At 34.1% G+C, this 15077-nt stretch overlaps 4 protein-coding genes across 6 annotated transcripts; 2 read left to right on the plus strand and 2 right to left on the minus strand.

The window, feature by feature from the left end:
• The first annotated feature begins 630 nt into the window (after positions 1 to 630).
• LOC110701965 (3-hydroxyisobutyryl-CoA hydrolase-like protein 5) lies at positions 631 to 5575 on the plus strand. 3 transcript variants are annotated; one of them, XM_021879588.1, is made up of 16 exons: positions 631 to 780; positions 1042 to 1094; positions 1660 to 1743; positions 1826 to 1894; positions 2190 to 2253; positions 2345 to 2418; positions 2530 to 2613; positions 2697 to 2781; positions 3244 to 3329; positions 3757 to 3878; positions 3958 to 4018; positions 4107 to 4205; positions 4465 to 4566; positions 4645 to 4686; positions 4945 to 5051; positions 5193 to 5575. In XM_021879588.1, exons 2-16 carry the CDS (start codon positions 1074 to 1076, stop codon positions 5242 to 5244), a joined length of 1152 nt encoding a protein of 383 aa, XP_021735280.1. In that variant the 5' UTR covers positions 631 to 780; positions 1042 to 1073; the 3' UTR covers positions 5245 to 5575. The 3 variants fall into 3 exon arrangements, with proteins under 3 accessions (XP_021735280.1, XP_021735281.1, XP_021735282.1); XM_021879589.1 differs by lacking the exon at positions 631 to 780 and adding an exon at positions 827 to 899; XM_021879590.1 differs by lacking the exon at positions 631 to 780 and adding an exon at positions 917 to 935.
• A 661-nt stretch (positions 5576 to 6236) lies between these two features.
• LOC110701968 lies at positions 6237 to 8239 on the minus strand. The gene is made up of 3 exons (XM_021879592.1): positions 7898 to 8239; positions 6759 to 6824; positions 6237 to 6649 (listed from the first exon to the last, which is right to left on the minus strand). Exons 1-3 carry the CDS (start codon positions 8106 to 8108, stop codon positions 6348 to 6350), a joined length of 579 nt encoding a protein of 192 aa, XP_021735284.1. The 5' UTR covers positions 8109 to 8239; the 3' UTR covers positions 6237 to 6347.
• Positions 8240 to 8899: 660 nt separating this feature from the next.
• LOC110701967 (protein FATTY ACID EXPORT 2, chloroplastic-like) lies at positions 8900 to 11552 on the minus strand. The gene is made up of 2 exons (XM_021879591.1): positions 11403 to 11552; positions 8900 to 10040 (listed from the first exon to the last, which is right to left on the minus strand). The coding sequence occupies exon 2, from the start codon at positions 10038 to 10040 to the stop codon at positions 9252 to 9254; it is 789 nt and encodes a 262-aa protein (XP_021735283.1). The 5' UTR covers positions 11403 to 11552; the 3' UTR covers positions 8900 to 9251.
• Positions 11553 to 13607: 2055 nt separating this feature from the next.
• LOC110701969 lies at positions 13608 to 14983 on the plus strand. Its single transcript, XM_021879593.1, has 2 exons — positions 13608 to 14389; positions 14719 to 14983. The coding sequence occupies exons 1-2, from the start codon at positions 14003 to 14005 to the stop codon at positions 14890 to 14892; spliced, it is 561 nt and encodes a 186-aa protein (XP_021735285.1). The 5' UTR covers positions 13608 to 14002; the 3' UTR covers positions 14893 to 14983.
• The last annotated feature ends 94 nt before the right edge of the window (positions 14984 to 15077 follow it).

A 15077-nucleotide genomic window follows, 5' to 3' on the forward strand; every position in this document is an offset into this window, starting at 1 on the left:
AAAAGTTGTCTATATTGTAACATTGTGATGTTTCTAGAAGATGTTCCTGTCCAATCTGTACTATATCCCAATTGTCAAAGAGGGTGGCATTCAGCTACGCCACAATTCTCAAGTGACATGAACATGATACAAGTAACAAGATTGAATGTTTGGTGCTCAAATTTATTATACAAATAAATAATTCACAAAAGGATGGTAGGCACCAGATAATAAATAATTTGTTCTTTGTTTATTTTTTAATGTTATAACCATTTTTTTTTTATCTATGATTATTTATACTACTCCATATATGCTTAAGTAAAAATATAATTTTAAATTCATCTCAATATATACTTTTATCAATCTTTTATAATTTTTCTTATTGATAATTAAATATGTTAATGATTGAAGATTTGAAGTTAAACATCTAACGGACATGATAATAAAACATTCCAACTAAACTGTTTTTGAACAAAACGTTACAAACAATTTAAGGTTTAAAAACTATTCAAAAAAAAAAATTAAGGTTTAAAATTGTCAATCAACATTGAAAATTTTCCAATTTTTATAAAATTATTAGAAAATGGATGGAGTAAGAAGTAACAACAACCTAACAAGTCAACAACCCATCTACTAGTCTTTCATCAATGACTTGTATTCTATTAATTTTTATTACAGGTCGCTGACAAAGTGACAACTTCTCTACCTACTTCTATCATTTGCTCTATTTAAGAATTTCCCCTTTTTTTTTATACTAACAACCAGCCAACTGTATACTTTACCATCTGATTTCTTTCACTGGTAATTGTTTTTTTTTTTTTAATAATTTTTTTTTGCCCAATTATAATGTTTTATGCTTTATTTGATTAATTAATACAGTGTGATCTTTAACATGATCCTCTGTATTTTTGGGTTTCTGGGTATTGTAAATTTTTCATCATTTCTTGTACAATGATGTTAGTTATTGATTTAATGTTGCCAATTGTGTTTGAAATGTCCTAATTTGCTGTTAATTACATTTGGGTATAGCTTAACTGACACAATTTTCAATTTTTTATGCAGCAAGAAGGTTCACTGTTGAATTATAATCAAAGATGGCAAACTCAGAAGGACCAGTAAGTTCTTTAAAGATTACTTCTGTTTGATTAAGATTATTTCTGTTTGATTAGTACAATTTCTATACTTTACTTTTGTTATTTTAGTGTGAAGAGAACAAGACGATCATTTTTAGATTTATTATTGCAAATTAGGCTATTAATTCTGCTCATTCATAAATTTGAAAATAGACTTCCCTAAATAATGTAAATTGCTACAGTAGATTAAGAATTAAATACAATTCCCAAAACAATGTTTAGTTAGGAATTCATGACAAAAGCACGTTGTAATTCAATATCCACATTCAAATTTGGGAAAGAACATTATAATTTTTGGTGCATTAACATACATGAGTTGAGTTGGGGGATGGTTGTGTTACAAAGCATGTACCGACTACTGTTGATCAGTTATACTCCATATGGAATTAAATTTTTGGGTTTCCTAACAGTTGAGTACTTTGCTTTTGGTGTTTTTGGGGGATTTTTTTCTCCTGTTCTGGATTCTTGTAATGTTGAAAAATGTGGCTAGTTTTGTTTTTGAGGATGGCTTCTTATGCATAAGAAGTTTATTTAAATTGATTATCAGGTGGTTATTGGAGAGGAAGCAGGGAAAGTGAGATTGGTTACACTCAACCGGCCTCGCCATCTCAACGTGATCTCGCCAGAAACGGTGCTTATGAGTTTTAATATTTAGGACTGCTCTTACATGTAGAGCTTGAAGTGTAACTAACGTTGTTTTATGATTTATACAGGTGTCTCTATTGGCAGGATATTTGGAGAATTGGGAGAAAGATGACAATGTTGAGCTTATATTGATCAAGGTTAATTCTGTTCAGAATTTTTAAAATTTTATTATGGTTGACAAAATTATTATCCTTACTACCCTGAAAGCTGAAAAATCTTATTATTCCACCTAAATGTCTGGTCTACTCCATATTTGTTTCAAGGAACCATCTTTCTTAGTGAATTTATATATCACTTACAGACTTACGAAACTGTTTTTTTGTGGATAAATATTCTTAAAGTGTAAATATAATTGTAGCTCTCTTTACAAAACTATGGTCATTAGTCATTTCTATTATTGACTGTGTGCTATTGCCATTCTGTCTTGCAAAGGGAGTAGGCCGTGCATTTTCAGCTGGAGGAGATTTACGGGTTTTCTATGAGGGAAAGAAATCAAGTAATAACTTTTATCTTATGAATTTTTAGATATGTATTCCAACTCAGATATATTTGTTAACGACATCACTTCTGTGATTTGGTTTTGGCAGAGGACTCCTGCCTCGAAGTAGTTTACAGGATGTATTGGCTGTGCTATCACATCCACACCTACAAGAAAACTCAGGTTGTGCATAGTAGAATATGCATGGGTGCTTCATTTAGTAGCTAAATAAGTGAGATGCATCTTGAGTTTTCTTTTTGCAAACTGTGGATAATAAGCCAATATCATTTTCAGGTTGCTCTAGTTAATGGTATTACCATGGGTGGAGGTGCATCATTGATGGTTCCAATGAAATTTTCTGTTGTAACTGAGAAAACGGTTAGTTTCTTATACTTGAAAACAGTTCTTTCATGAGCCTATTACCACATTATTCACCTTAGACTTTATCTTTACTTCTATAGGTTTTTGCCACTCCTGAAGCTGCTATTGGGTTTCACACTGACTGTGGCTTCTCATACATACATTCTCGATTGCCTGGTTACTTGGGTAAGCTAAGTTATGTGTAAATTCTTTTGTTACTAGCATTGGAAGTTTCAGGCAGAACTTGAATCAATTGTATGTGGGGAAGTAAGCAATGGATAAAAACTGGATAGTGTGGTGGATAAGGGGCTGAAAATAATGTGGGGATATCCGGATATGTAGGGTTCTTGGAACTTATAGAGCCCTTTAATTCTTTAAACACAACATGCTATTTTTGGTAGAAACAACTAATTTTGATGATATCTAGCGGACATTTTCATATTTATCAAGAATACAGTATAGATGTTGGCTTCACATAAGTGTTGGCTTCTTACTTTCTGAAACTTTAAGTGACTTATTTCTATAGCTTTGTTCACGGAAATTAGTTGCTAAATTTTGATCACATATTGCATAGCTCTAGTTCTAGGATGTACATTTCTCTTACCTATTTCGAGGCATGCACTTAACATTCTGATCACATCTTTGCAGGGGAGTTCTTGGCTTTAACTGGTACAAGATTAAATGGCCAGGAATTGGTTGCAGCTGGACTGGCTACTCATTATGTGCCTTCAGAGGTACTATTATTTCATTTCAGAGTATAACACATTGTGTCTGCACCCAAAAATTCAAATAGAATCTATTTGACGGCTATTTCAGGATCATAATGCTTAAAATACTTCCTAATGTGTATTTCGAATTTTCCACTGCCTTTAGATTCCAACTTTTCCAACAAAGTGAAGATTTTTTTTGTTAAAAATATGTATAATGATCCTAATTATACACATACAAGGTGGCATATGAGATATGGCACTTCCACGCCTTGCTCTGTGATCCTTTTTCCTAAATATTTTGACTACTTGCAGTACTCTTCCTTTTTCGTGTTTATTGGTTCTCTGAATTTTCATCGAAACTGATTAGTGGAATGCAATGATCCTGCATCTAAAGTTTCACTTAATCTGCATTAAATTTTGAATTGCTTATCTATCTTATTTCTCTAAACAGAAATTACCTGAGCTGGAGAAACAGTTGATTAGCTTGAATAAGGGTGACAAGGATGCTGTCAAGTCTTTAATTGAAGAATTCTCTTCTGAGGTTCAGCTTGATGCAAGAAGCATTTTGAACAAGTAAACTTATGCATATCCAATATGTGAATTCTTCTGAACCTGCTACCCAAATGCTAATAAACATTTGATAATGTTCCAGGCAGTCAATAATTGACGAATTCTTTTCTAAGAATTCAGTGGAAGAGATTATACAATCATTTGTAAGTTTTCATTGAAGGTCTATTATATGCTTTTATGTTTTAGATTCTAAAGCATAAGCATATTATTAGTGACAATTATGATGTTCAGGAAGCTGAGTCATTGAAAGAAGGAAATGGATGGATTGGCCCAGTTCTTAAAGGGTTGAAAAGATCATCTCCTACTGGATTAAAAATCACACTGAGATCGGTACCAACTTTCCCTTTCATTGTCTTGTGATTATTGTTTAAATCATCCACTCTTACTTTTGTTGCAAGTCTCGTATTTGAAAAATAAATGCTTTCTACATTGGAGGAGTTTTCGTTAGGTGACTGGTATATTAGCCTAGTGGGCTACTGGCTTCTGTTACCAATTTGTTTTATTAATAGAAAACTACTGGACTTGTGTATTGTATTCCTCTCTTCCTGAAAACCTTATTCCAGTGATCCATTGTCTATAACAATTTTAGGTGCGTGAAGGAAGGAAACAAACCTTGGCCGAATGCCTCAAAAGAGAGTTTAGACTCACAATAAACATTTTAAGAAGCTGTATATCAGGCGATGTGTATGAAGTAAGTCCCAAAAGATAATGTAGTAGCTATCTTTACATGTTTCAAAAATATTTAATTACTGTATATTTTGACTTGCAGGGCATCAGAGCACTCACCATTGACAAAGATAATGCTCCAAAGGTGTTTTTACCTCTCATATTCAATTTCTCTGTCAACTTTGTTTGGTTAAATGAATTTACTTGTATGATTCCTGTTATACATATAATCACATAAGGATGGATGAAGAACATGAAAAAGTTAGTGAAATTAAACATAAAGACTTTCTGGAGTTAATCAAAACTCTACTTAATTGGAGACAAGTTCCTTCAAAATCCGTTTTTATTCTCACAGCATACATTTTGGTAGTGTGCTTAGATGGAGTGTTTATGTTAATTGCAGTGGGACCCACCAAGCCTCGATAAAGTACAAGATAAGGACTTGGACACAGTGTTCCAGCCATATGAAGCTCATCTGGAACTTCAAGTTCCAGAAACCGAAGAATGCAGGTTAGTGTTTGCGGCTGCCTCCATCCCCCCCTCCCGCTCCCACTTCTCTTTTACTTCCTCTACTATATGCAATCAGCATTATGCTTAAAATAAAACTCTCTTGTTTTAGTGACTGTTGGTTCTTGTTGAAATTACCTACAGGTGGGATGGAAAGTATGAGCACTCAACTTACGCAACATCTAAAGTAAATTAGAAGGTTCCTCAGACTTCAGTATATGTGTTTGAACTGTTATCGAATAATCTTGTGGCTAATTATTTACAGATGAAATTTGTACCAAACATTTTCTCTCAAGTAATCAAGTATTATTAAATAATTGTGTTTGATGCGGAAAGCTTTGCTTTATAATTATTTGTATGTAAATGTGAGGTGCCACGGAGAAAGTAGAAGCAAGTCAAGCAACGTATCTTCGGTGTGTGGATCTATGAACGGAATTTGACAGTGTACTTGAATATGTGTTTAGACAAGATTTCAAGCTGTATTACTTGACTAATAACATGAGTTGTTCTGTTGGTTTGATGATGCACATTTTGGGATGTTCGTTGTTGACTTGTTCAAGGAATTCTGAGTTCCAGGTGTTTATTGTCTGAAGTTCATGTTCATACTAGGAATCAGCTAGAAGGTTGCTTAAAATAAGTGTAAACATACTATATGACTCTATTGAAGAGGTTTCTCATTTATTTCCATAAAAAATGGAGTTCATGAGAATCATTTGGGCAGTTCCAACTAGCTATTCAATCGGTTTATCTACTTCCTTTACGAGTTGTGCAGTTGATTATGAGCGTGGAACGGCGTAGAAACTTCTCAGAATCATTTAAAGAAACTTCAGGTCTGAAAGAATGGGGGATTTGAGCCTAAATTACTAAGTTTAACTCCAACCCTTTCCATATAAAGTAGGAGAAAGAGTATGCTAAACAACTCTGGAAAATTCAAATTTGTGCCTTTAAAATCAACTAACTTGTATGAAATTAAGAAGAAATTTGGAGATTTAAGTTTAGTATCCCTTGTGTAATGCAGACTTCTGGATTTAAAGGACTAATTGTGTAACCAAATCCTATACTATATTAATAGGCAATTTCTGTTGTTGGAAAGGGTTTGGTCCAAGGCCTTATTTTAGACTACTTGTCAGACTCGAAGTAAAACGGAGCTCACCCACAATAGGCTCTGGCAGAAGTTAAGCGAAGCTCTAACCACAAGATCAAAAAGTACTTGGATATAATCTTATAGATGTACAAAAACGGCGCAAAATGGAGCTATGTGCTAAAGTACTGTACTTTCCGAATCTTTACAGTATAGTGTCAAGGAAGGAGTTGTACATAGCCAGTTAAAACAGCAATACCTAGTATAACTACAGGGGGAAGGATCACAAACGCGCCAATGCTAGCAAAGAAGACTGAATCATTCCTTTTGGACACTTCATTCAGGTAGTCTTGTCTTCTGATGTTGCGCTTCTGAGATATGGTCAAGAACTTGGGGCTCACTTTCTTCAGATTCTTTTTACCTAGTGCAATGATGAAATCGTTATCTCTGCCACCCACCAGTTGCGCAAGCTGCTCTCGTATGGTTACTTTTCCTGATGGATCAGGGTCACTTTCATAACCTGAGAAATTTGAAGACAGGGCATCAAATAAAAATCTGGTTGCTTAAGGTATAGAGCATAACAGCTCTCTTTGAATTCAAATGAGTGATCAGAAATACGGATTTCATACCAGAAGCTGCTGATGAAGTTAGTTGATCCAATAGACCCAGCTGCGCCCGTGCAGAAGTGAATTGCCCTTTTAAATCAGGAGAAAAATATAAAAATTTGATAGACCACATCAAGAAGGGACTTGAACTACTAGGTGTAGGCACAAATATTAAATACGCAAATAACAGTCAAAATATATGAATTAAAGTGTGAAAATATGATAGGATTGAACAAAGTAGCTAAGTACCCAAAAAAAAAAAAAAAAAAAAAAGCCGCCTTAATATACCCCTAAAAACATCCTGTGACGGTATTATAAGCATGGCAACCTTGATATCTTGGACAATTCTTGGTGTTTTTATTATAATAACTGAATGACCAGAAGAATAAATAAAGATCAGCCCAATTTGATGGTGAACTTCTGAACTACACTGTCTCAGATTCTTACAAAAATCCTTGAGAATTTACTATTTGAATTTGATGTATTACTAAGATGGATGTCCTTATTGTCCTATAGAACACCAAGTTCAAATCTTTGCTGATCAAATGCCCCAAAAAAACTTGTAAACCAAATTTTGTTTATGCAAAAGGGGAACAAAAAATATCATTCCGTTCTAAGATTATTTGTGATCATTCCAAACATGTTTCCCGAAGAATGAATTAGTTTGTTAAACAAGAAATTCATATTAATATTTGTGATTATGCAATACTATTGGGATACTTGCTTGGGTTATGGTAAAATCTGTGAAACACAATACGCTGTCGACAATTTCATAAACTAAAAGCATGAATGGGAGCCCATAAGGAATTCAAAGGACTGCAGTTATGCACAGGAATCTAATAACAGCTAAAATCTAATACATGATAAAAAATTGTCTACTGTATCAAAAAGTATCACCACCCCTGAGGTTGTGTAATCTTCATCTAAGCTACTCGGATTCTGGTACTCAACTTGGATATGAATTCGTGTCCAAGTGTTTGACTTGGTAATTTTTGTGAAAGTTTTCCCCAATATGAACCCATGTTAGAGTATCAAGGGTCCAACACGGGCATTTAAGGTGAAATGAAAAGTGAGTTACATACGAAGTAGATTATAATGCACATATCTACATTCCAAAAGCTTAAAATTAATCAAACCAAATGAGTTCACAAAGGCAAACTTACCAGCATCCTCAGAAGCAGAATCCTCAATCTCTTCTTCTGTTGTAACTCTTCCTTGACTTCCATCAGATTGAGCAGCTGCAGACCTTAACTGTACTCCTGATAAAGGGCAGACCTTAAAAAGATCCTTATTTTTTGGGAAGTTTGAGTAAGGTTTAGGGACACAACCAAACAAAGCCTTATTAGCAGAGGTAGTTGTGAAGTTCAAAGCCATAGATTTTTCTCAAGAATTGGTCCTCTTATTTCCATATTTTAGAGCAGAGCTATCTAAAGTATCAATTCCATCGTTTTTATTGATTCATTGGACTGCAGTTTTCGAATAAAATCAACAAATTTTTCATGAATTAATGATTCATATATGGTCACTTAGTGAGGAAAAATAAGGAAAAAAAATTCCTACCACATAATTTTCTGTGGCTGCTACTGATTCACACATCACAAATAGTGTCAGCATCAACTCTGGGTTCTTCTAAGTCATTGGTTTTATTTTATTTTTGCCATTGCTTTTGTTATGGGCGTGAAATTATGAATTCGTTTTGTACTTGTGGGGCACAAATGGAAAACTATGAGCCATGGCTAAATGAACTAGGCCACTTGTAAAAATTTTGGTGCACACATGAAAAAACAAGAACTATGGCTAAGCAAACTGGGCCAAGGTGCAAAATCTACACTATCTCTAGCATATAATATACAGAGTACTAAAGATATACACGCGTAGAGGGATGATATACCATGCACAATGTGAGGACTATGGTCTAAATAGAGCCATTTCTTATTTTTCATGGCATATTTCAAGGGGGAAATGGGTGTGAAAAAGCACGTAAACAGCATCGCACTCATCAACATATGTTGCACATCCCTGTGCACCTCATGCAAGCACAGTGCATAAGAATACAGGTTAGATCGTTTCTTCAGATGTTGGAATTTATGGACCGTTATCCCAGTAATGATCGATCCACAATCTGAGCATATAGAAATTTCAACTTAGAATAACACATGATCCAATGAGAGGAAGGCCAGCCATAAAGATCTAGAGTAAGAGTAACCACATGTTTCAGCAAGTCCCAACCAAACATCTAAAATTTAATTGAACTCATTAGCCATCGCTGGGCCAAATTCCTTTTACTAGCAGCCGTAGCAGGTTATTCCAACAGAGCAAATTTACATTACTACAGAAAAGCCAATACAAACTCCAAAATGCAATCCCACAGTTTTACACTAGGAGATTCTCAAGTAAGCCAAAACAATTCTACCACAGATTACACAGGATGGAGTCCATTACCAAAAAAGAAACTCCGACTAGGAGTACCAAAACCCTTCACTTTCAGCTATGAGAACTACAATTCATCAGTTCATTTCAGTGCGAAGATCTCATAACCCCATGAGCATAACCACCGGTCATTATTAGAGAAACAAGTGAGACGACACCTGCAGGGAATACCTTTCCCGACTTCTTGAATCGCGATCCCATCACAACAAGGAGTGCAGCAGACAGGCCGAGCCCAACTGAAGAAGCAAAGACAGGACGTTTAGGAAGCTCAGTGTAGACATAGTATAACAGCAGGGCAGACAGTCCACCAGATGCAAGTGACTTCTGGCTGCCGCTCTTTAAGTAGCCCATAAGGCCTCCAAGTCCAACTAGGGCAGCATAAGCAAGGGTAAGTTTCTGGGACATCGAAAGACCCTTACTCTTCTTGGCATCAGCATCATCTGATCCTTCATCACCTTTGTTTTCACTGTTGTCATCACCTCCATCTCCACCCCCACCCCCACCGCTTGCATCTCCACCCCCACCCCCACCGCTTGCATCTCCACCACTACCATCGTCACCACCTCCACTAGAGAAATCAGGCTTAACGTCAAACACCTCACTTGGTGACTCAAAGTCGAGACTAGAAGTGCTGGAAACAGCTGTTGCAATAATGCCCCTTTGGAGGCGGGTATTAAGCTGAGAAAAACTTGAAGATGTTAAAGGGTGTTGGCAGATCCTTGATTTGGCCGTTGAAGACAGATGGAGCTTATAACAAGAAGAAACAGAGGTTCCCCCATACTTGACAGATAAAAGCCCGCTTCCAGGTAAGGTAGCATGTGGCTGAAGCTGAGGCAGTAGCAACGAGGATTGAGAACCAGTTATAAGCCTTGTCATCTGTCATAACAAATTGAAGTTTCAAGCAAAAATGAGACACATCATACTCAAAACAGCTCCAATATAACTCTCAAAAGACTGGAACAGAGCAACCTTGACAAGGGAAAACATGGAAAAGCTCTATACTTTTTTTCCGTGGGCGGAAAGAAGTTAGGAGCATAGTGAATTCAGAGGTGATACTAAAAAGTTCTAAGATTATATACATGATGTCACAGCCCCTCACAAAAATAGCATCAACAAAATCAATTTTACCTAGGCTCTTAATAAACACCATTGATTACATGAGATAAAAGCCACCATATCAATTTTTTCTTCTTTTGGGAATATTGAAACAACTCGTTGAAACCAATATAACTATGGCATGCAAATCCAGCCCACCACCCCTTATATTACAAGCATGCAGAGCAATTTTCTGCTCAAGCTTGCAAAAAGAATTTTGACCTTGCCACTCATAAGTTCGCAATCCTACAGTCCTCCAAAATTTCAAGAGGATGATAGACAATGACAAACGACTGGATAATTTAAAGATAAATCTCACAAGAACACAAAGAATAACATGAAAGTGAATGAACATGGATAATTTCAACAATCATATGAACACGCATGCACACACACCCAGCTTGATCAAACATCAAATTATGAAATTTATTCAACTCCATAAAAATACTTAATGAACCCAAATGAATTCAAGTAGAATTCAACATTGATGAGTATTACATGCCTATTCTACCACCATTAAAGGCCTTCACAATTTTTTATCTCATAATACATTTTGTTAAAAACCTAAAACTGACAAATTTTTATTGGGGGTAATTAGAGAAACATTTGGAACACATGAAAATACTTAATGAAAACCCAAATGAATTCAAGAATAGTTCAACATTGATGAGTATTTTATGCCTATACTACCACCATTAAAGGCCTTCACAAATTTTTATCTCATAATACATTTTATTAAAAACTAAAAATGACAATTTTTTATTGGGGGAAATTAGAGCAACATTTGGAACCCATAACTCTATAAATCAATTGTAAATTTTAAACTTCTTAGTATAATTTCAATTTCAATAAAATCATATTAGCAGCTAAAATTTTCGTTCCAAATATTGAGAGCTAAAAAATTAAAGAAAACAAATTCAATTCAAGATAAAAACAAAAAAAGCCAATTTTGCAAACAATCTAACAGAAATTACAAGTTGCCTAATTAGGGTTTAATCGAATACACTAAGAATAACAATCTAATTCAAACAATATTATTGCAAATAATGATATACATAAATCGAAAATTGATTATTCGCAGATAGAAATTGGATGGTTTATTACATGAGATGAGACGAAAATAAGAGAGAGAAAGAAGCTTACTGTAGCTAAATTGGGCGTTGTTTTTGGGAAGGTGAAATGTTCAATAGAAAGAATTTGGCCTCCACTCTTAAACGTCTAATTCTAGTAAATAGACCCTCCTAATTATTTCTTAAATCTTAACTACTCTCTTTAGTAATGGGCTTTTGGGTTGCAAGTGTTTTTTATGAATTGGGATAGTTGAAACCATACGGTGTCCTTTTTTTTCTTGAGAGTTAGCCACACCTGATTCATCGGAGCTTAACTTTGACTATATTCAGATTCGATCTGGGTTGCACATCTTGGCTTATGGAGGGCGAATCTTCTAACAAGAGTTTTTTTGTATTCGGCGAGACTCGTACTTGTGATCTCCTTTAAGTGACAATAAGTTATTTACCACTTGAGCCAACTCTTGTTGATGAAACCATACAAAGCCTAGTTAAGTAAAAAAGCAAACGGCGAGACTCGTACTTGTGATCTCCTTTAAGTGACAATAAGTTGCTTACCACTTGAGCCAACTCTTATTGATGAAACCATACAAAGCCTAGTTAAGTAAAAAAGCAACTAGTTGTAATTTTATTGGGCTTTACACTTAAGGCTTTTGTACATGTTACATAATAACCAAAATTAAAAAAAAAAAAAATTCCCAAAATCTACCATGGGCCAAGCCCTTTTATGCCCTTTAAATAGTCTGCCCCTCGTACTCACTAAATCATACATATGAATGAAAATTACTTCTCCCTCCGTCCCTTAATACAAAGTCTCATTTCCTTTTTGGGTAAACTAAAATACAATGCCTCTTTCTATTTAAATGTTGTATTTTTTGACATTATTACCCTCCTTTTGATGAGTTATCATCTTTTTCCCTTTACTTTTTTGTACTTTTAACATCAATTTTCAACACTTTCTCTCTCTGTTTCTTCAATTATTCCCTTTACTTTTTTGTAGTTTTATTTCTCTCTAACACCAATGGTTTTTCGCTGCAAACTATTATAAACCAATGTTTTTTTTATGCAAAAAAAAAAAAAAAAAAATGTCACCATAATGTGTGGCCAGGGGCGGACCCACCTTTAGTCATAGTGGGTCCGGTGACACAGTATTTTTTTTTAAAATTAAAATATCAAAGAGACCCCTTATTATAGATAGGTGGTCTCTTTGATGCTGCTATTGGTAACAACAAACAATATTAAAGAGACCTCTTATTAAGATAGGCGATCTCTTTAATGCTGCTATTGCTACAAAAGACTTGCTGTGGTTTTTTTAAAATATTAAAGAGACCTGTTATTTATATAAGAGGTCTCTTTGATGCTGCTATTGCATTTCGCAATTTTTTTGCGCTACTTTCTTTTTTCATTAAAGAGACCAGTTATATTTAATAACTGGTCTCTTAAGTTATCTCACTTTTTTTTGTATAATTTTTTAATAATTTTTTTTCCCTTTTTATATCTTATATTTGTACAACCAATTTTAATATTTCCCCATAAAGCTTATCAATTAACTAAAAAATCATAAAGTTAATTCAATATAATAATTTTATTGTACCATTTGTTTATAACATGTTATTTGTAATATTTTCGACTTGTAAAATTGAATTTTTAAGTACTGTATTTGGTTGTGGTATGAATTTTTGTGTCCTATTTTTGGATTGAAATCAATTTGGTGAAATATATATATATATATATATATATATATATATAATTTTTGGATTGAAATTAATTATGAACAAGACATGGAAAAAAATTGTACTTTCACAAATGATCAATAATTGATGGTGACACACTATCTCGGAAATCCTGGATCCGCCACTGTGTGTGGCTAGGCACATACAAGACTTTGTACAAAGGACAAATTATTATACAAGGATTAAAATAAATAAATAAAAAAAAGGCACAAATTTCATCAAGTAGAATAAACAAAATACAGAGCAGTAATAATTAAATGTTGTGAGAGTGAGGGCTAGCTCAATGGTTAGAGCTTCTCTCCCGATCTCAAGAGATCATGGAATCAATTCTCACCCCACCCTTGTGGCTTTCAAACGCCAAAAAAAATAATTAAATGCTCTACAACCCAAACATAAACACATACATTAATATACGTAGTATATAATTACGATTGAGTAGAGAGCAAAAATTAACTAGTATAGATTGCATATCAATCTTAAAATCGGCTCAACATTTTAAGAAAAAAAGGTTACAACATTATTATTGTTCATATATATGGGTGATACGGTGATACCTGCCCATATTATACAAGGGTAGGAGTTAAAATTGGTATTTTTCTTAACCAAATACTACCCCGTAGAATTATGTAGTTTTTGGTAATTTTTTTATTTTTTTATTTTTTTTTTGAAAAAATAAATATTTGGTGATTGATACTAACAATATATAATTGTTAAAAAACTGCCAAAAGATATATATGATAGAGATTATGCTAAACTAATAATCTTGTATATATTTTTGTTAATTATACTTTGAGTATAATTAGTAAATATTGTGTTCTCATAATTAGGTTTTACCGTGCCTATATATATCAATATATGAAAAAGCCTCCACCAAAAAAAAAAAAAAAAAAAAAAAAAAAAGGTTAGAGAAGAGATTAGTTAGAATATTATTAAATAAGAGTAGATGGCGGCGAGATTGTTATCAACAGAATTGTGGAGGAAGAAGGACAATGCAGGGAGGATACGAACGCTAGGCGCATTATGTGATCTTACTCCCGAAAGGCAAGAACAATATCTAAAGAAATTGTCAGATTTTATAGAGCTTAAAACAATATTTGGTGGGGACGACATCGAATTTGAGGACAAGTTTTTGGACTTGTATATTCAAGTTTACAAGGACTCTAACATTGAAGTAAATAACTGTCTCAGGGAAATCATGTTGGCGCACCATGACCGCTACCCCTACGACTTGTATCAGCCCTATTTGTATCACCCCAATTTCTCCCTCACCACCATGAAGCAGTTCAGTCTCCGCACCAACGATGTAGTCGAGCGCGGCATCCTTGATCTGGTATGTCATAGGGCTATAAGATTTAGAATGTTCAAAACCTCGAATTATATACTACCTCCGTTACATATTATTTGCAACGATTTGACATAAAGTAGAGAGAAAAAATGTCTAATCGTTGCAAATAATATGTAACGGAGGTATTTTATATATATATATATAATCAATAGAATATGATTATAATGATAATTATGATATAGTAATTACTTTTTTAATAGTATTTTTTTTTTACACAAATGATATAGTATTTCTAATTACCTTTCTTGTTTATATTTTTTTATTACTGTATTATTAATGTTGTTTAATAAGCCATATCTACCTATCTCTTGTAGTGTAAGACACTGAGTTCGGCAAAAGAACGCTATATTGCCGGCTTACGTAAGAAAAGGGAAGAGGTAGCGGAGGCAGAGGCTGCAGGGTTTCGCAAGCTACAAATTAAACTTGGAGTTTTTGTTTTGGGATTTGTGCTCTTTGTGGTTTGCTATTTGTTATGCCCTAGTTCATAATTTTAAGTTTTTAACAACTACAGTACTAGTGTGTCTGAAGGGCAATATTATGAAATTGTCGCTAATTAAACCACAATATTATTGTTGCTAAATGGCCTAGATTTTCGAACTGTATTCATTTAATATGGCAATGCTGACTTGGACTCCGTATTTGTTCTTTATTTTCCCATTCCGTTTTCTTTCTC

This window comes from Chenopodium quinoa, unplaced genomic scaffold (genome assembly GCF_001683475.1).
Source record: "Chenopodium quinoa cultivar QQ74 unplaced genomic scaffold, ASM168347v1, whole genome shotgun sequence".
Taxonomy (NCBI): domain Eukaryota; kingdom Viridiplantae; phylum Streptophyta; class Magnoliopsida; order Caryophyllales; family Amaranthaceae; genus Chenopodium; species Chenopodium quinoa.

Bases quoted from the DNA above. Each gene is read 5' to 3' on its own strand.
- LOC110701968 (XM_021879592.1), bottom strand. From the start codon at position 8,108: ATGGCTTTGAACTTCACAACTACCTCTGCTAATAAGGCTTTGTTTGGT. The intron at 6,825-7,897 runs GTAAGTTTGCCT...CTGATTTAAAAG, and splicing joins TTCTGCTTCTGAGGATGCTG to GGCAATTCACTTCTGCACGG. The intron at 6,650-6,758 runs GTATGAAATCCG...CAAATTTCTCAG, and splicing joins AACTTCATCAGCAGCTTCTG to GTTATGAAAGTGACCCTGAT.
- LOC110701969 (XM_021879593.1), top strand. From the start codon at position 14,003: ATGGCGGCGAGATTGTTATCAACAGAATTGTGGAGGAAGAAGGACAAT. The intron at 14,390-14,718 runs GTATGTCATAGG...TATCTCTTGTAG, and splicing joins AGCGCGGCATCCTTGATCTG to TGTAAGACACTGAGTTCGGC.
- LOC110701965 (XM_021879588.1), top strand. From the start codon at position 1,074: ATGGCAAACTCAGAAGGACCA. The intron at 1,095-1,659 runs GTAAGTTCTTTA...ATTGATTATCAG, and splicing joins TGGCAAACTCAGAAGGACCA to GTGGTTATTGGAGAGGAAGC. The intron at 2,419-2,529 runs GTTGTGCATAGT...TATCATTTTCAG, and splicing joins ACACCTACAAGAAAACTCAG to GTTGCTCTAGTTAATGGTAT.
- LOC110701967 (XM_021879591.1), bottom strand. From the start codon at position 10,040: ATGACAAGGCTTATAACTGGTTCTCAATCCTCGTTGCTACTGCCTCAG.